The following is a 20,462-nucleotide window of genomic DNA, read 5'->3' as shown; positions in this document are numbered from 1 at the left end:
TTATGTTTAACACACAAACCCTGCATATTTTAAACTCTATACACCTTCACTAGAATCATTTGGATAATTTCGACCCTGGAATTGCCAATCTCTACTGAACTAAAGGTTAACAGCAGCTCTTAACTTGCAAACTTCTGCTTCATAACATCACAACGTAGAGAAGAGACTTTTGAGCTTTGGAAATGTAGACAGACTAATTTTAAAGTGTTACTCAAATGTGTGTGAATGAAACAAAAACACAACTCCAGGTCCATGTCTGTGATGAGGTTATAACGTGACTTAAAGCTCACAAGAGGCAATTATGTGTAATATGGGACCTTTAAATGATCATGAACTTTAACAGAATTGGCTCCCACACCCTTTGCCTTCATAATCCATACACAGTGTTACTCAACTGGCTTCATCTGGTTGTAGCCGCTCGGACGTACTACTGCTGATGCGGGGCCCCTATTTCCGTGCCCTGAATCTGATATTAAACTCTGGCCTCCTGTCAGGACCCAGACTGTGTCATGATATCATTACTGAAACACGCTGTACAGTATGCACTAAAAATGTGAGTCCAGTTGAACCCGGGGCCCCTTTGCCCTTGAGGGTTTAGTCCGCTACAGGTTATGTTAAGATCAGGCAACGTGGCAAAAGGATGAATCATGTTGTTGTTTTTTTTGGCTCTGTATTGATAGAAGGTAGCTGCGGGGTCTTAAAAAGGTCTTCAAATTTATGTTCCTGAATTAAGGCCTTAAATTATGTTGTCCAAGCCTTATTTTTTCACAAATGTCTTAAATTTCATTAGCCTATTTTTTGTATACTCACCCGGGTTGTAGTGAAATGTTAAAAGGAGGGAGGAAAAAAAAACAACAACGTGAAATCACTTAACATGAAATGTAGTTAATATGATTAACTGAGATTCAGGAGCAGGACCACGCCTCAGCCGTCCTCTCCTCTCACCAGCGAACCACAGCTCACCTCGACCACGCCTCTAATTTCCCAGAAGCCTATATGGTAGCAGCCTTTCCCATCATCCCAGTTTGTCTCGGCGAACTCGACCCCACCCTCCCACCCCCTATTTTATTCGTCTTTCAGTCATAAGACCCCTTCAAGCAGGTTCCCGTTCTGGCCGGGCCAATTGAAGATTGAGACGGAGACCCCACCTAGAGTCTCAACCCAGCCATCTCTGCCTCGCTTCGTACATTATCAATAAACTTCTTCGCACTATGTCGTTGTTGGTGTGGTCCTAGCTAGTGAATGAACGTCTAATTTGGAGTATACGCAAACAATTCTTTGGTTTCTGGCGCCGGCGGAAATGAGTAAACCATCGGTACAGTGGAGGAAAAGTTGAATGGATCATAGGGAAGTGTCGGTTTAATCCACAGTGACTCTTAGATTCTAGATATTGTGCCGGTGTGGTATAGATTTTGACCCCGGGGTCAACATACCATATAGTATTTTGAATATTGACCCCCCTATGAAAATCTATATTTTATTAACAATGAACTTGAATTCTATAGAAAAACTTTGAATATTAATACGATATCTGCAAATTAAAACATATTGACATATTAAAAGTGTTTTTTGAAGAACTCCGATGCATTTTTTTTATGTTCATTATAACTTTTGAATGTTAAAAATTACTTACGGTAGTTGTTTAAACATGTATTTTACTGAAAATTAGATAAGTAGTTAATAATTAGTTAGGTAATCAAAGTGATGTATAATGATTTGGAATCTTATTAAAATAGACAGGGCTGATCAATTGAGTAGTTAAATAGAGAATACCTATGGCTATAGTAATTTGACCCCCCAATATGTTTATTATAGTTATTATGATGTAAAGTAAGAAGTAATGTTAGTTGAATATTGGCAATGATCAATTATATATAAAAAAGGTCAAAAACCTATGACTATGACTATGACCCCCCCAATATGTTTATTATAACACAACATTACTAAATTCAGGGTCATTATCCTTACATTGCCTAAATTGCCATTATGATTAAGGATTATCTGAACATAGCAAACTAAAAACCATAACAATGTAAAATACAATATAAAAAGTGACAAGATTGTTATGTATATGCAATTTTAACAATACGTTACATTTACACAAAATACCAAGTCGTTATCCTTCAAAACATTCCGTGAATATGTAGGAATATATAATAAAAGTAAATCACAAGAGAAATAATGATCATATACGTAACTACTAAAGAAAAAAATAAGGGGAGTCAAAATACTATAGGGGGGTCACTTTACTATAGTGGTATGTTCACCCCGGGGTCAGTATACTATGGGGGTCAAAATACTATCTCACACTGGTAGTTGTTTGGTCATTATTCGAATTTGATCTGATATTTTTGGCCTGGATAATGGGTGCAATGTTGGTCTTGATTTTCATTTAAGTGGTGTTAAAAAGTCTTAAATTTGGGGGAGTCAAACCTGGAGATACCCTGTTATTGCAATTTTACATTTGGTTAGAACTTTAACCAAATTATAACTGTTTCTCCTTTTTTACCCTCTTGAAGTTGTATTGGACAGGATTTGTGCATGTTTGAGCAATTTCATTTTCCTTTTTGGGCATATAAAAAAAGAAACAACAGCGTGATCTATTGCTGTTGGAATTTGGAATCACTGACTCTTTATTGCGATGACGTTTACTACGACGTCAGCTCCTATTGGGCACAATCACCTGTCGTTTTTCCTTTTATTAAGTTGTTTTAGATGATGTTTTGATCTGGATTTTATTGTAATTAGATTGCTGTACAACGCTAACAAACATCAATTTCTTTTTCATCCACTTTCACCGAATTTCTCCTTTAGCCACCAGGGGGTGCTCTAATCTCTAGAAAAAACCTAGAAAGACTGATGCACACAGAATGGACAGAAGGATGTTTTTAAGGAGTTCATATATTACATAATACAAGCTATAAACACATCCCATTTGTTTTCTCTTTATTAATTTGTTGCAATTTAAACATTAACAATTAACAGTGACAGTTTGAATCTTGTTTTTTATTTGTTCATCTTATTTTGTAATTTGTTTTTGTTCCAATTCATGGGTTTCAAATTATGGCAGCCGTCCTCCGTGGTTACAGCAATGAAGCAGTTAAAATAAAAAATATTATATATTTGGGCAAAACAAATTAAAATAATGCACTATAATATTAATTTAGTGTCTATGTTACACTATTTTCTGATCTACAGTAGTATATGATGTTGTTTCCTCATGAAAAACAGACCCGGAGTTGTGTTTAGTTTCATTCACACATGTTTAAAACACAAACCCTGTCAAACTAAAACCACTCTGTTCCACTTTATGATGTCATGTGGTAATACAGGAAGTGCTCCACTGTGTTTTTAAACTCCATACACCTTCTCTAGAATCATTTGGATAATTTCAGCCCTGGAATTGCCATTGTCTATTCAGGGCAGCCATGAGGTCTTAAAAGTCTTAAAAAAGTCTTAAATTTCATGTTCCTAAATTAAGACCTTAAAAAGTCTTAAACTATGTTGTCCAAGTCTTATTTTTTTCATAAAGGTCTTAAATTTCATTAGCCTTTTTTTTGTTTACTCAACCGGGCTGCAGTAAAATGGAGGGAAGAAAAAAAAAAGTGTGAAATCATGTAACATGAATGAATGTTTAATTTTTAGTATGCGCAAATAATACTTTGGTTTCTGGTGCCCGCGTCAGTGAGTAAATAGTCAGTACAGTGGACAGCAGTTTGTTGTTGAAAATGTCGAATTGTTGAAGCACTTGAAAGTCAGTGTGAGAGAAGACAGTGTGAAAGGTTACTTTGTCTTGTTCGAATGTTATAAATGATTTTTGTTGGCCATTTTACAAGCAATGCACACGACTAAATGAGTTCTGAATGAGATTTTATAATAACAGTATTTTTTGTTTTTTAAAGCAGTGAGTAATGGTCATTATTAGAATTGGATCTGGTGTTTTTCTCCTGCTTGATGAGTGCGATGTTGGTCTTAATTTTCATTTACGTGGTCTTAAAAAGGTCTTTAAAAAGTCTTAAATATGGGGTAGTCAAACCTGGGGATACCCTGTTATTGAACTAAAGGTAAAAGGAGCTGTTTACTTGAAAACTGCAGCTTCGTGACATCACAAGGACAGACAGACTCATAATAAAGGAACAAAAACACAACTCCAGGTCTGTTTTTGATGAGGTAACAGCATTATAACATGACTTAAAGCTCACAAGTGTCAGTTTTGCGTAATATAAGACCTTTAAGAAACAGTGATGTTTTTTTGCAGGCTTTGAAATAAGAACACTGTGTTTCGTTTTGAATTTGCACTTATTTCATCAGCCCGTCTCTCCTCTCCGCACACGTATGCACTGTCTGCACGCTGAGTATTGACCAGACTGACTGTGGGTGGGCATCTCCATAACTAGAGTGTTCTGAACATCCTTTATAGAAAACAACATATCAAAATACTCTGTACTGTCAATAGGCACGGGCTGATTTTGTGTGTTTTGATGTATTTGTTTGTAGTGTTGTCACGGTACTAAAATTTGAAATTAAATGTCAATATTAAGGAATAGACTCGATACTCAATACTGATTCTGATACTAAAGAGATAATTAAAAACATTCTTTATTTAGACGATGGAAATGTTATTGCTTTGCCTGGAATGTTCAATAGTGTGACATTAAAGCTAGGGCTGGGTATCATTAAGAAGTTGCCGACACTTGTAATTCGATATATTGCGATGGCCTCCGATATTATTGTGAGACTTCTGACGCTACGATATCACGATATTTCGTTTTTTGTTACATCTCTAGAGACAAGCAGGCGGTAGACCCTACATCAGAAGTGCATCTTTTAATATTGTATTTTATTCTCTCTCTGTTTTTAGTGTTACTGCTGGTTTCGAAGCGATGAAGGAGCAGACCGTATGCAACAAAATCATGGTCCGACTCATTCAGAACTACAACAACATCTTTGAAGCACAGCCGGACCCTGAACTCTGCATGGACCTCTACCCGTCCCTCATCATTGTCAAGGTGCCGTACGAAACTCTAGATGAGACTGTTTTTGTGGATATGTGTGTGTACGGCTCTTCTGCACAGCTGGTTGGACATCTGTCGTGTTGAGCCCATGCACTTTAAACAGCGGGAGCTCCTGTCTGGCTGCACCCCCTGCCCATCAGCCCTAACATGTTATGGTTTATAAATACACCCTTACGTAATACCACACTCAATATTGACTTTGCCTGTGAACACCCCGCAGGTGAGGATTCAAGATCTTCAGTAGTTGATTCTTGCTGCTTCAGTGGCTATACGAACAAAACAACATCAGATAAAAAAATTATTCCATTAAAAACTTGTTTAATATTTCTTTTTGGTTATGTTATAATGTTATCTAATCAAACGTACCTGGAGTTGTGCTTTGTTTCATTCACACATGCCTGAGCAATCCTGCGTTATTAATCTGTCTATGTCTCCAAAGATCATCATGCTCATTTCCACCTGGTGATGTCATGAAGTGGTAGTTTTCAAGTTACCTTTAGTTCAGTAGAGATTGAGAGAGATTCAAGAAATTAATTACACTGTATGTTGATTGTCTTTGTTTTTTGAATTACGGGGTTTTGAGTGCACTGTTTCTTTATGACTTGTCACCCTTGGGTGCTTGCCACACCCTATTTAAGATGGCCACCCGAGCTCTCATTCTGTTTGCCTGACGAAAACCTAGTGCTGAAACGTTGCACGGTTTGTCCTAATAAATCTCACAATTTGCAAGTAAGATGGTGTGCGGGATTTTTCTCTATGTTCTTGGGCTGCTCCCTCTCCTCCGACGCACCCGTCTCTAGTAATTGATGTGCGAAGTTCTCATTCTTTTAGAGATTCTAGGGATGAAATTATCCAAATGATTCTAGTGAAAGTGCACGGAGCTTGAAAACACAATGGAGCACTTCCTGTATTACTACATGACATCACAAGGTGGAGCAGAGTGTTTTCAGTTTGAGAGAAAAACGTAAATATGCAGGATTTGTGTGTTAAAAATGAAACAAAACTCAACTCCAGGTGTGTTTTTAATGAGGACAACATTATAACATAATCGAAATATCGTTATATCGTATCGTCAAAAGTCTCACAATAATATCGTGGGCTGTCACAATATATCGAATCACAAGTTCCTTTGCTTAAATGCATGGTTTTATAGCAGCATCAGCTTATAAACATTGGGAACTCCATATCCCATGATTCATTTCAGCGCAGACAACATGAAGAGAAATGTGTTTTTTACTTGAATTCTTGGGATTATGACGGAAATAATTCACACCAAAATCTTGTCAAGGTATTTTAAAAGCAACAAAGTGTCCTGTCTATAATTATATAAGCCTCTTCAAAATATCGCAATAAATTTCATAAAATGAGATGCATATCGTGATAATATCATACCGAGAGATTTGGATATCGTTACATCCCTAAGCATGAACATAACCTGCTTTTCTAAGTTTGTCTACTACAATTAACACAACCAAAATATTTAAAAAGCTTTACTTTTAGTCAAGTTTTTGGATAAAAAGTTACATACTGCGGCTTTAAAGGTGCATTGTGTGACATTTCTGGTGCAGGGCCTGTCAAATGCTCGTCTCCATGGAGATGTTATTGCTTTGTCTGGCGCAGTATGGCATTAAACCTTTTTCTATCTTCACGGAGACCAAACCGGACCAAGTTACAGGTCAGATCTGTGGAGAGGTGACCCCGCTCACAGTCAGAATACATGTTTTTGTAGGCATTTTTGAGCTATAAAACCACCTGTAATTGAATAAATGTAAGGTAGAGCTGTTTAAAGTCATACTGTGGAACATTCCAGGCAGAGCAATGTCCATAGTAACAAGCAGGTGACAGACCCCCAACCGAAAAGTTACACAGTGCAGCTTGAGGTTTTTGTCTGTATGATTTGTTGTACCCAGCTAAAGGCAAACTTGTGAAAGGCAGATGGATAGTACTTTATTGATCCCCAAGGGGAAATTCAGGATGTCTTACTATTTGTAGTTAACTGCCCCTCTTTGTAGTCGCTGTGGTGCAAAGAGGTCAGGAGGGGGTTACCGGGGTCACGCACAGGTTAAGATAAAAGGAGAGGGGGCAGATACAGTGATATCTGGGAGTCGAACACTTGTGTCCATACTGTTCAAACAGATAACACAACAAAATCTCTCACGATAACAACATTTGGAAGCACAATATATTTCTAAAGACAGCAGTAGACGGGTGGTAAAAGGGTCTGTTGTCAAAGACCTGCACAGAATTGCACTCTCCTCCTGTTGGTTTATATTAGTGTTGTTCAATACCAGATACTTGGCCTTGGTATACCAGTCCGATACCACATAGTGTGAAGAAGTACACTTAGGCTACTTTATTTTTTAACATACAACAGCAAAAAAATTAATCTTCTAATGGGCTATTTTTTAATACCCTGGCTGACCCCTCCTAGTGTCTCCGCTCAGTTTAATTTCTCTCCAGTGACAAGGTCAGGAATCAGAATACAAGACGGTTCTCAAAAACCCCGGAAGTGCGAGTTCGGGCACCACCCAATCAGCAAAGAGCCATACATTCTGTGTGGGCAACGATTCCCAAGATCGAGGATTCAAAGCCGGAACAAAGAGAATGTTTGGTGAATTTTATCAAGGAGAAAGCCTTTATTGCCCTTCTTCCTTCAGGATTTGGGAAAAGCTTAATATATCATATAGCCCCGTCAGCGTTGCATTACATATGTCACGACCAAATAGCAGCGATTGGTTAAATGAAAAAACTACCCACCTACCGTCGAGCGAACGAATTCTAACACTGCGAGGTCAGACGGTTTCCACAAAATGAAAGCATCTAGGCAAATTTTTTAAGTAAAACAAAAATAAAAAGATTTTGAGGACTAAAACATTAGTGAAATGTATAATGATAGGATGGCAGTAGCTCAGTTGGTAGAACGTTTGTCCACTGAGCCGAAGGTTGATAAATGCTGTTGTTGTGTCCTTGGGCAAAACATTTAACCCACCTCACCCCCAGTGTCTTTGTATACTGGTGTGTGAATGTGTGTGTGAACAGGTGGGTGGTTCCTTGTTATAAAGAGTGCCTTGAATGTGGATAAGCGCTATATAAAAATGTAAACATTTGCCAGTGATCTTGATGAAGTAGTGCTGATTTAAGCACTTTTTATCGCAGTGCCGATAAAAACAACAGTGAGGCCTGTAAAAAGACGCTCATCCTCAGAGCACATGGCTAATTATGCAGAGTAAACAAAGTCAGCAGCGCCTCGTATCTATGGGTCCTCTTCAGGAAAATACACAGTGGTATCAGATAGGTGATTTGGTCTGAGTACTCTCCACTACAGGTACCTGAAAAATTGTGTATCGGAAAAACCCTAGTTTATTTTAAAAGGGGCCCCATGTGAGGCTTCTTGTCCCGGGCCCCCAAATTTCTGCCGACGAGTGTGGTTACAGAGATACTGCGATAAATTGTAATATTGAGTCTACCATATTTTATGCGACTGACACAATAACAATAAAGTGAGTAGACAATCCTTGTAAACCATTTTTGAATAGATAATATCATTAAAGGTGCATTGCTCAACTTTTCCGGTCACTTGCTTGTATCCATGGAGATGTTATTGCTTTGCCTGGAATGTTCCATGGTGTGACATTAAACACATCTACCCAGCATTTGATTGTGGGTGTTTCTATTGCTCAGAAATACCGTAATAGTTGTCTTCCTTAAGATTTGAGATAGATTGAGTTTAATTTCTACCATGGAACAATCTAAACAAAGCAATAACATCTCCATGAAGACAAGCGTTTGACAGACCCTCCACCAGAAAAGTTACACAATGAACCTTTAATATTTTCTTACAGTTTTATCCAGAACTTGATTATTATTGTTATTATATTACTATATTTTTACATGGTATTTTCTCATGCTATCGGGGTCTCTCTGGTCTCTCTGGTCTGTCTTTCCTGTCTGTGAAGTGGTCAGTTGCTTGTTTTGCCAGGTCAGGGTTTTGTGACCTCCTCCGACCTTTGAGTTTGAAACCCCAGACTAAATTTGTGCTTGTTGTAAACACACGTTAAAGCTTGTACCAGGAAGCCACCATGTAAATACCAAATTTATATTACAGTGTTGATTCTGTAGTATTTTGAATGGCTCTTTTTGAATTTTTCTGTACATAGAAACATTGACCAGTAATCTAATTTTGATATACACAGTTTTTTTATTGATACTTTGCAGTGTTCATGCTGTTGGTCTTCTAAGCCTACGTTTACACTGAAACAAATCCGTGAATCACTGTATCACCGTATTGGAAACGATCTGCGTCCACACACGTCGTTTCTGTGTCTGCAAGCTTTCCCTATCCACACAGCTTTGAACATATTTGTTTACTTTTTACAAAAACTAAACTTAAAACCGTGTGACAAATTTGCATAAACTAAGTGCTCAAAAAACTGCTCGCTATTGTACGATGATGCGGTTCAGCTTCTGTCGGACTAAAGGACATAACTCAGTGGGTGTTCTGCTGATGGTGAGTCTGTTCTGTGCTTCTGTCGCGTTAGAGAGGATTCATGTTAAACTTTTCAGAGATTATACATCTGCAGGTCATACGCCCAGAAAGTATATATGAATCGACATATTCTAGCCTCTTAGTGTTTTGGCGGTGAATTACTTTGCGATGCATAGACCAACATCAGCGTATCAGCGTTTTCAGGCGTCCACACAGTGCCGGATCAGATCCGTACTCAAATGAATTCGTGGGAGCTGGCAGCACCAGATCGTTCCTTCTCTGGAGCCGTTTTCAATCGAATCAGTGTGGACGAACACTGCATCCGCAACGAAAACAACTCGAATACGTACTAGTATGGACGGGGCCTAAATGTGTGTCTTTTGGTGGAATGTTCAGCAGTTACCATGGAGACACAAGATATACATTTATAAAAACTGACAAAAATGTTTTATTATAGTCTGAAAACTCAAGAAAAAAAACACAAAATGGATTTAAACAGCACATTTTCAGGAGCTTGTGATCAGTGCGAGCGTTCATTGTCCTGTTTAGGTATTTGATTTTCAACAGAAAAAAAACAAAAACAGAGAATGACTAACTGAAAAACTGTTGACTAATGCTGGCTAACTTGTGATAGTAATGTTACGTGAGAGACTTGTTTAACCGCACGAATCATCTCAGCTGTTGTAGTTCCAGCCCAAGTCAGCTCTTTCTGGACAGATTGTGTTAAAAAAAAAACTAAAGTCTGGAAACTGTAACAGAGCTTCAGACAGGGCAGTGCTTCCAGTTAGCTTCACACCCCCAGGAGAATGTTGGTGACGTCCGCTGCGAAGTGTCAACAGAGTTATTTGCAAGGAGGATAAAATGACCTCTGTCACCGGTGAGACTGATACTTGGCCCCAAGTTCCACTTTAGGAAACTCATCTCTCATCTGTTTGTGGCTGCAACAGGTCGCTCTGATTAACGGCCGCATCGTTGGCGAGACACGTGACCGGGTCCAGTTGATGCCAGTAAAGGGGTGACCTAGCACTGGTTTGACCTTTGACCTCTTGCAGCTACCACAGCGGCTATTTCAGAAACCCCACAGGTCGTATTTGGTTAAAGGGGTCACATGGGAACCAAACAGGAATACTGAAGAGTCAGAAGATGGAAGCGGTGATCTGAAAACATGAATGTAATATTTAAAAGGCTCATATTACGCAGTTTTTTAAATCTGTGTTAATGTTGTTTCCTCTTCACAAACAAACCTGGATTTGTGTTTTGTTTAATTCACACACAAACCCTGCATATTTAGGCTGAGCTCTTCCCTCAAACAGAAAACACTCTGTTCCACCTTGTGATGTCAGGTGGTAATACAGGAAGTGCTCCAGTGTGTTTTTAAACTCCATACACCTTCACTAGAATCATTTGGATGATTTCAGCCCTGGAATTGCCAATCTATATTGAAATAAAAGGTAAAAGGGGCTGTTAACTGAAACCTATTGCTTCATGACATCACAAGGTGGAACCATAAACCAGGGGTCTCCAACCTTTTTCCTCCAGTGAGCTCCTTTACAAAACAAAAATGCCAGAGAGCTACTCATTGAAATTGAGACAATTATTAGAAAGATGGCGAGCCTTAGGGTACAGTTAGATTCCTATAAAACTTAAACCATTGTCCATTTATTAGTGCCAAAAGTTGGGCTTCAAAATTATACATTTACAGTGATACTAGGCATGTAATTAATAAACATTTTTTATTCAGCACAATGGTATAATTCCGGAATCCGTTGGTGTGCTACTTGGAAGGGGGTGGAGAGCTACAGGTTGGAGACACCTGCCTTAGACTGTATATATAAATGGACACAATACTCTAGCCGGCGTGTTCCAAATAGTTCCAAATGTTCTCATGCGGCTCTTCTGGCTCCTTCTGACCCTGGCTCCCATTGACTTAATTTGACTTGCATTGTAATATTATCGCTCCTCTCTCTGTAACTACTGCTGTGAGCCTTGTCATTTTTCAAATGTTCTTATTAACCCGCTCCGCATGATCCTGGCGGGTTTTTATTTTGCTATTTGGTCCGTCAAAAAAATAGTATTCATAATATAGATCCTGGCTCCAAAGTGACTCTGTAACTGTGAGCATCGCAAGCCTCATTGGAGCTGAACGCTGTGGCTGACGTCACACTCGCTTAGTACACTTCTTTATACAGTCTATTATTTATACAGTCTATGTCATTTAGAGCTTTGGAGATGTAGACAGACTAATAACAAGCGTAATCAGAGATAGCAACCTGGTCCCCCCTGCAGCTTATGAGGAGCCCAGCCCATATTACATGATCATTATATCTGCAATACAATGTGTGTATCTGTACAGGCCCATGAACATTTGTGTGATATTGGTCACACATGAGAATGTCTGTGTTTACTAATGAAAATGTAATTTTTCATGAGTTGTGTATCACCAGAAAAAGAAGAAATGGAAATTATTTTCGTTCCAATTAGAATTTTAATGCCATACACTGAAAGAGAAATGAACTGTTATAATTACTGATTATCTCGAAAACTTTTAATATTTTATTATACAAATGCTTAGAATTAAAAATAGATAATAATTTTTCTGAGATTTTTAGACCACTCCCGTAGCTCGAGCTCGATCCTTCGCGGAGTTATGACCAAAAACGCATATTTGACTTTGGTGACCTTGACCGGTTTCAACCTGTAACATCCAGTGTGCCCCGGTTATGTGTACCAACTTGTCTGATGATTGGGTGAATATTTTAGCCCGCAGATGGTTCAGAAATTGCCGAAATTGCCGATCCTTTATAATGGCGTGACCTTTCAATTGACTCGTGTGACCTCAAATGACCTCGGATCGTCACCAAACTTTTTTTTTTTTTTGCGGCATCGGGCATGGGGGCTTGACCCACGTACCAAATTTGGTCACAATCGGCCCATAAATGGTGGAATTATCATGGGTAGACAGACACACAGACACACACAGGGTGAATACAAAACCTGGTCAACCCTTCGGGGACCAGGTAATAAATAATTACCCAAATATGTTAATGAAACAAAACACATCTCCAGGTCTGTATTTGAGAGGTAACAGCATTATAACATGACTTACGTAATATGGGACCTTTAAGTAATCATAACGAGAGTCGAAAAAACTACTACACCAAAACGTGAATGTCAAACGAGTGCGTACGACATGACTATCTGGAGCCAGAGCCCAGTGGCCTTTGGGAAACCCCTCTGTCAGGACCAGATCGGCTTGCACACACACATGCTCTCATAAACACATGTGCGAGGTGCTCAGTGTGAAGAGGAGGAGGAGGCCCTATGCTAATTTTACTGAGGTCTTTGAATGCAGCATGAGCACCTGCACTGCCCTTTGCCTTTGGTCATAAAATACTCAGGTTTACTAGTTATTAAAGTGGCTAGTTAATAATTTCAACAACTTTATGATTTTATGCTTTCAGTTGGACGGGTTAATTTACAGCTGGAGATTTCAGAGCCAGTTCTCAACGGCAAAGATTTTATAATGCATCAATCATCTACAACCATGAAACTGAACTGTACTGTTCGTAAAGGTTTGATATTTTATTCTCTCTGGTTTGGTCACATGCTGCTCAGTGTGCCGCATGTGAATTCATTGTCAAATGACTGTTATGACCCAGCTCGTTGGGGTGAGGGAAGTAACAAAAATAAAATCAAGATGTATAATGGAATTATTAAATAATGTTTAATTAACAGGAATGTAAAGGCAGATTAACAAAACAGGCTAAAATATACAGAAAATACTCTAAACTAAGAAAGTTTTGTGCTACAAAAGAGGGTCACGCAGGCTTTCGCAAATCGAGTGGTAAAACTAAGCGACACACACGAACTAAAACACAAATTCAACCACATAAGCCCACAAACAGAATCGAGTGACCAAATCAAAGAAGGCACAAAACAGAACATAACTACAGAACTACACACAAACACGAACAGAAACGCAAAATGGCATACGGGCCACTAAGGCCAGCAGCCCCGAACAGGTGCTGGTAATCTCCTTAAGTAGGGGGCGGTGGCTGCAGGTGAGGTGGGCGGAGACATGCCCCACCAATCACGGGCCAGGGCTCCCACAGCAGGAATCAGGAGAGCTCAGCAAAATAATTTAGAACACACGAAACAAATTAGAACAAAAGACCTGGGGCCGTGACACTGACCAAAGGAGAGTTTATCGCTGCTACTTGCTTCTCTTCACGGAGTTCAATAATTACTCGTGTCGCTGTCATAGACCGTATATGTGAGTGGACATAGTTAACCCACTAGCCGTCGCGTTCCAAATAGGAAGTGCACTAGGAGGCTCTTGTGGCTCCTTCTGACTCTGGCCCCAATTGACCTACATTGGGATGTTGTCACCCCTCTGTCTGTACCTGCTGCTGTGAGCCTTGTCAAATTATGTTCGTCCTACAGTCACCAACCTTGGCATCACCTTAGACAGTGATTTTAAGTTTGACAAACAGATCAAAAATGTTTTAAAATCAAGTTTTTATCATTTGTGGCTTTTATCTAAAGTTAAAAATGTTTTATCTTTTAAATATTTTGAACAAGTTATGCACACTTTTATTTCATCACGCCTAGACTACTGTAATGCACTTCATTCCGGCATTTCACAAAACGCACATTACTGACTATAGTTAGACCAAAACTCTGCAGCGCAACTTTTAATAAAAAGGAGAGAGCACATTACCCCAATCCTTGCGTCTTTGCACTGGCTTCCTGTTAATTTTAGAATTGATTTTAAAGATTTTATTGTTTGATTTTAAAGCTTTGAATGGACTGATCCCACAGTACGTCTCAGACCTCATCCAAATTTATACCCCCGTGCGCGCTCTGAGGTCCAAGGGCCAGCTCCAGCATTTTATTTATTTATTGGTTTATTTATTTCTATTCTATGATTTTCTTATTTTATTTTACTGGCTTTATTATTTTAAGACTAGTATTATTTTAGTAGTTTATTTTGTCATTATATTATTATTGTTATTATATATTTGTGCAGCACTTTGGAAACTGTTTGCTTGTGAAATGTGCTATAGAAAAAAAGTGGATTGGATTTTGTGTTTGTATTAACCTGCTCTACATGATCCTGAATTTTTCATTTCGCTATTTTGTCTCTAAATCAAGATATGAACATAAATAACGGACCAATCAGACGCTTTCATTCCCTGAGGTCACTCCTGCTCGCTTCAGCAACAAGTTTGATTGACAGCTAGTGCAGTTTGTTGCTAAGTACACCCTCTTTCAACTTTCCGGTGAGAAGGGCGTGCACCTTTAACAACCTCAGTCATGATTGGCTTTTGTGGTTGCTATGATACTCGTGGTTGGATTTCCAAATATGGAGCTTCAGATGTAACTGTGGCAACGGGAGCTTCATTTTAGTGGAGCTGAACGCTGTGGGTGACGTCACACTCGCTTAGTCAACTTTTTTATACAGTCTATGGTTGATACAAAAGAGGAGGACATGTTTTTCACAAAATTGCAAAGATTTTTCAGGTAAGATCTACAAGAACCAGAACTTTCGATGCAAATGAACCAGAGAGAATAAAATATCAAAACTGAAATAGACACCGAGACTGTTTTTTGATTGGTGTGAAATAAACTTTTAATTAAATATTGGGGAAAAAAAAGAAAAAAAAAAGTTTTTTTGTTTCACACTAAAACGGAATAAGGAAATACTGTTTTCCCATTTTATTGTTTTCCGTTCTTAATTGAAATTCAAAAGAACAAATGGTACACGGACCCATAAAGGACATACATTATAATGCAATTTTCTCGAGCAAAACCATCATTTTTGTTTACCAGTAGTTTGGGTTTAGGACTGCCTTGTAACTTTCTCTGCTGCGTATTAAAAAGTAATGGGTTGTATAATTGGAATATATGACAACCCTCCATGTGGTAGTGCATAACATTTTCCTCCCAATATAACAAAACTGGCTTTTAATGGTACACAGACATTTATTTTAATACATTTCAATTAATATACAAACTATTAACTTTTAACTTAATATTTCTTGTTCTGTTTTTAGGAGGCACAGTCAATAGATGTGGACACGGGGCAGTTATGGAGTTCTCCTTTAAAAACTCCACAACCAGCTCCCAGGATAAAGGTAAAATGTTTTTTTTTTTCATATTTTCTTTGTAGTTAATACACCTAGTCCTTTCATAATAATTACTATATCGACTTCGTTCAATATATGACCGGTGGAATCATATATTTTGTGTTTTTTTGTACGTATTTATTTGTTATAATGGTGGGAATTTTGCCGTTTTTTTTATGTCTTATGATACGTTTTGAGCTGTAGAGAAGGGCGGGGTTTCATTCAGAAGTTGTCTATATGATACACATCTCGATACAGTGATTTTACAATTCGATACGTTTCAATACAATATATTTAAAATCGAGTAAACACGGTTCAAGCAAGAATAAAGGCTAAATCATTGCTCTGATACTAAAAGTCTTTGTTAAATGACATGAAACGCGTCATTTTAATCATCAGAACTAGTGAAATGTGAAAAAAAGGAGTTTCCATTCCTCTGAACAAGCAACAAAACTGTAGCACTGTAACAAAATAATTTAGTTAAAAACACTCTTGGTGATAATATATAGATACGGTAGCCCACGATATCGATACTGTATCATCACATTACACTATACAATATATTAGTATTTCAGTATTTTTGTAGAGCAGGGGTCATCAAACTAAGGCTCGCGAACTGACTCCGGCCCCCCAGCCCCTCTGTCCCCCACCACTTGAAGCTGGCCCTATGAGGCAATCCTCAAAAGTTGTCATGGCCTATTTTTTTTTTTTTTTATTAACTTTTTGACAAATAATAACATGTCTGCATCTTGTATTTTGTTGATTTTTTTCAGCTTTTTTCAATTAAATAATGATATTTATATGAAGTATTTATATTTAAATAAGTATATGACTTATTTACATTTGCCACCGAATTTTCGTCACCTGACAAAGCTCGAGATCAAACAGTGACAGCCAACGCATGCACAGAGTTCTGTAGTGCAGTTAAGGACAGCAAAATGGTGAGTGTTAAAGTACAAAAACTTGACAGGGAGTGCAGAGAACAGTGGTCGAGCTATTATTTTTTTGTTCAGTGTAAGGACCGTGCAGTGCGGCGGTTTTCAAAGAATATAATCTGCATCATCAGGATCATACAATTCTGTTATACGTCTGACCTGACCCCGGCCCCCATCACAGTCAAGAGCGATAATGTGGCCCCCAGAGAATACATTTTGGTGACCCCTGCTGTAGAGAGTAGAACAAGTAACTTCTTTTGGTTCATTCTGCTATTTATGTCTTGCAACTCAGACCTTTTATTGATATTGTATATTTTAAAGTGCACTGTGTAACTTTTCTGGTGAGTGTCCTCGACCCTGCTTTGCTTTAAATTGTCCACAGTATGGCATTAAACCAATCTGTCTTGCATTTATTGAACTACAGCTGTTATATATTGCTCAGAAAGTTGTTAAAAAACATGAATTCTCCACAAATCTAACCTGTTATTTTTCTTGCAAGTCTCCATGGAGATTCTTATGTTTAGGGCCATACTGTGGAACATTCTAGGCACATCTCCACGGAGACAAACAGGTGACAGGCCCTCCACCAGACAAGTTACACATCTTTATTTACATATCTTTGAAAATATATTTATTGGGATTGTCTTGCTTCATGTCAGTGGTTTAAAGTAGTTTCAATATTATAGTTTATCTCGATATTTCTCTGTAGCGATATATCACGCTTCAAGATTTGTTATCGCAGCAGGCCTACGTGCACACCCTTTAAACCCTGCTCTGTTATTTAACGCTTGTACTTTCAAATTCCCATCCGCATCACCCGTAACGTCGACCATGTGACTGTGTGTGACATAATCTGCATGCCGTGTTTTGTAAAAGTTGTTTTCTGAGCTCAGATTTTATCAGTGTCTGATTGTCGATAGTGGCCGGGTTGTGTTTGAGGTCATTCTTGGTTAAAGGTCATGACCTTTTTAATGCTGTGGGACTCACAGAGAAAATGCACAGTAATTTAGTTTTAGAGTAGAGTGTTACAGTGGAAAAATACTACAGTTTAGGGTTGTCAGTAGTTTAGTTTATTTATTTATCATTGACAATGCACATAAAAAATTGACCTACATGCCAATAAAATACAAATTATATTAAGGGATCATTCATTCATTAAATCAGTAAGTAAATTTAGTCCCATTAAAGTATTGAAAGTATTGAAAATCAGATACTAATTGATATTAAAACTAGTATCGAAACTAGGGATGGGCATTCGATAAAATTTTCTTAATCGATCGTTAGAAGAATTAACGATCGATTATCGATTAATCATTAACGTTTTTATATTAAAATGATCATCATTATTATTACTATCTGCACTACTAATCTGCATAAATAAATTCTAATTTACGACATATAAACCGTAACGACTCTAGAGCCACATCAATCCGTTTGACATTTTAATGTGTTTAATTCAGTTTTGCGCATCTCTCACAGAAACAAAACTTTAAACCGCATCGCTAATTTGCATAAACTCAGCGAAGATAAAACTACAGCTCTTGTGTCGCTGATGCGGTCAATTTCTGTCGGATTAAAAGACATGATTCAGTGGAATACAGGTTAGTGTGACCATATTTGCGTTTGTCAAAACCAGGACACCGTACAGGGGGTAGGAGATGGGGACTCGTCATCGACATTGCGCGACTCTCACCTGGTAAAGCTTTTTCCCACTGGACACCGAAACATATGTTCCTGCTTTGTACACTGTGCACATGGACTCCCACTTGTCCCGAACGCAACGGAAAGCGAGGAATTTCTTGTACAACTCATCGTTAAATACTCATTTGTGCTTCGGTATGTTGCAGACTGATCGAATGTTTGTGTCTCACTCCTTCTGATGCAGAGAGACACATGTACAGACCCCTGTTTGGTGACGCTACGCACAGCAACCTACATTCGGTTTGTCGATTAAAATTAACGTAATCGATGAAATTCTTAATGATCAAGTATCGATTAATCGATTAATCATGCCCATCCCTAATCGAAACCAGATATTCATTTGAGCAGTTACCGATACTAAAAAAGTCTCATTCACAAAACAGAAATGAACCTTTCCTGAATAGCTTTAGAATGATCTTGAGCTGTATCAGAGAAAGTATAAGAGCATACGGACATATTTACGTTACGGTGTGTGCGTATACATGTACATCAGTATCCCGGTTATGATCGGGTTATTTTGACTATCCTGGTTTTATCATGATGCATGTATAGTCAGTATCCCGGTTTCAGTATCCCGGTTATGAGAAACGGATATATTCTGGTAGTAACTGGGATAGTGTGGCATGTATACACAGTATCCCGGTTACTGCAACATAAAGTTGAGTGCGCATGCGTCCAAAAAACTGAACCACATCACCGCACAAGGAAAGAGTTGCTTTTTTCAGCGCTAATAATTTATGCACATTAGCCATGCTGTTTTAAGTTTTGTTTCTGTAAAACGTAAACAAATGTGATCAAAGCTGAATTATATGATCAAACAGGCTGATGTGGCTATGTAGTGGTTATGGTTTATATGTTGTAAAGTTGAGTTTATTTATGCAGAAGATTTTAATTAAGAATCTGCTGCAGCGTTGAACTTGTTTGGAAACACTGGGTTTGATCTGCACAGTGGATTATAGCTCTGTACCGCTGGTTAAACCTCCTGAGCTTCCTCTGCTAAAGGAGCTCATGGTTGTTTGTATTTTTCCTGGTTTATTAAATTAAGTTAAGTTAATTTTTGTGCTTGCGCATTTGTAAGATTATGTCAAGAAACCAGGATACTCAATTTGATCATGTATATGGGGATATGAGCCCGGTTTCTCAGCGCGCATGTAAACGCAGTATCCCAAATACTGCCATACCGGGATATGGCTAATAACCGGGATACTGATGTGCATGTAAACGCACTCAGTTTCTAAGAAGAAACTGTAAGAGTAGTGTTGTGGAAAAACATATATATCTCTTGAAGATAAATAATGAATCCATTTGCGAAGCCCTATGAGTTTTTGGAATATAGACCAAGGTATATTCTTGTTACAGCAGATATGGACAGGGCCTAGGCCTGTTCTGGCCAAAGCCCAACAGCCTCTCACCTTGTCTCTCCCCCCATGTCTCTTCCAGAGCATTTCAGCTCTCTGTATTTATACAGAAATACAAGTTACATACATATCAATGCAGAGTGGCTTTGGTTTCAGAGGCTGGTGCTAAATGAACATACAGTTGATGATAACAAAAGGCTTCCTGAAGACAGAGACAGTTGTGCCTGATGAACCTTTACACATGTTAATGACTGGTCTGGGTTTCAGGTAGAAATCACATTAATTTACACAAGACAGATTGAGAGAAATCTTTCCACAATCTAAATTTCTATCACAGTAGAGTTAACTTCATTGGCACTAGGTTAAGATTTATTTTAATGACCCAGTTGTAAAATTTGTCCTCTGCATTTGACGCATCCTTAAATGTCGACTTGTCAGGAGCATCTCCAGATTTAGAGTTCGACGTGGTCAGTACTTTAGCAGGAGGATTTTACTTTGTGCATGTTTATTCTTTATTTTGGATTCCCATTAGTAATTACTGCAGCACTAACAATTCAAGTACAAGTACAAAAATTTCACATACTGTAGATATTCTATTTGTAAAAAATAAGTTTATTTTACAGACAAACATAATTATTGCTATATACGAATGTTTAGTCATTTACAATTTCAGTTTCGACTGATCTTTTTTAAACTCACAAATCTGTTACTTGAGGTAATTTAACATTTACTGCCAATTTCCTTTTTTATTTTGTTTTTATTTTATTTATTTTATTTTGTTATTATTATTTTTTGTTTTTGTTTTTAATTTATTTTTAAGCAGATCCTCCTTTGAATCT

General features: G+C 38.1%; 1 protein-coding gene across 1 annotated transcript in view; it reads left to right on the top strand.

The window, feature by feature from the left end:
• The window catches only part of LOC110153842 (protein FAM13A-like), a 93,581-nt gene that overhangs the window by 10,277 nt on the left and 62,842 nt on the right, over positions 1-20,462 (top strand). The window contains exons 4-5 of the mRNA XM_055158499.1: positions 4,862-5,009; positions 15,558-15,638. Coding sequence (XP_055014474.1) covers positions 4,862-5,009; positions 15,558-15,638 — 229 coding nt within the window. The remainder of the gene's footprint in view (positions 1-4,861; positions 5,010-15,557; positions 15,639-20,462) is intronic.

The sequence above is a fragment of the Boleophthalmus pectinirostris genome, unplaced genomic scaffold (assembly GCF_026225935.1).
Source record: "Boleophthalmus pectinirostris isolate CB_2022bp ecotype Guang Dong unplaced genomic scaffold, ASM2622593v1 HiC_scaffold_22, whole genome shotgun sequence".
NCBI classification, from domain to species: Eukaryota; Metazoa; Chordata; class Actinopteri; order Gobiiformes; family Gobiidae; genus Boleophthalmus; species Boleophthalmus pectinirostris.
The sequence above is the reverse complement of the archived record's forward strand: the minus strand, read 5'-3'. Positions and strand labels throughout refer to the sequence as shown.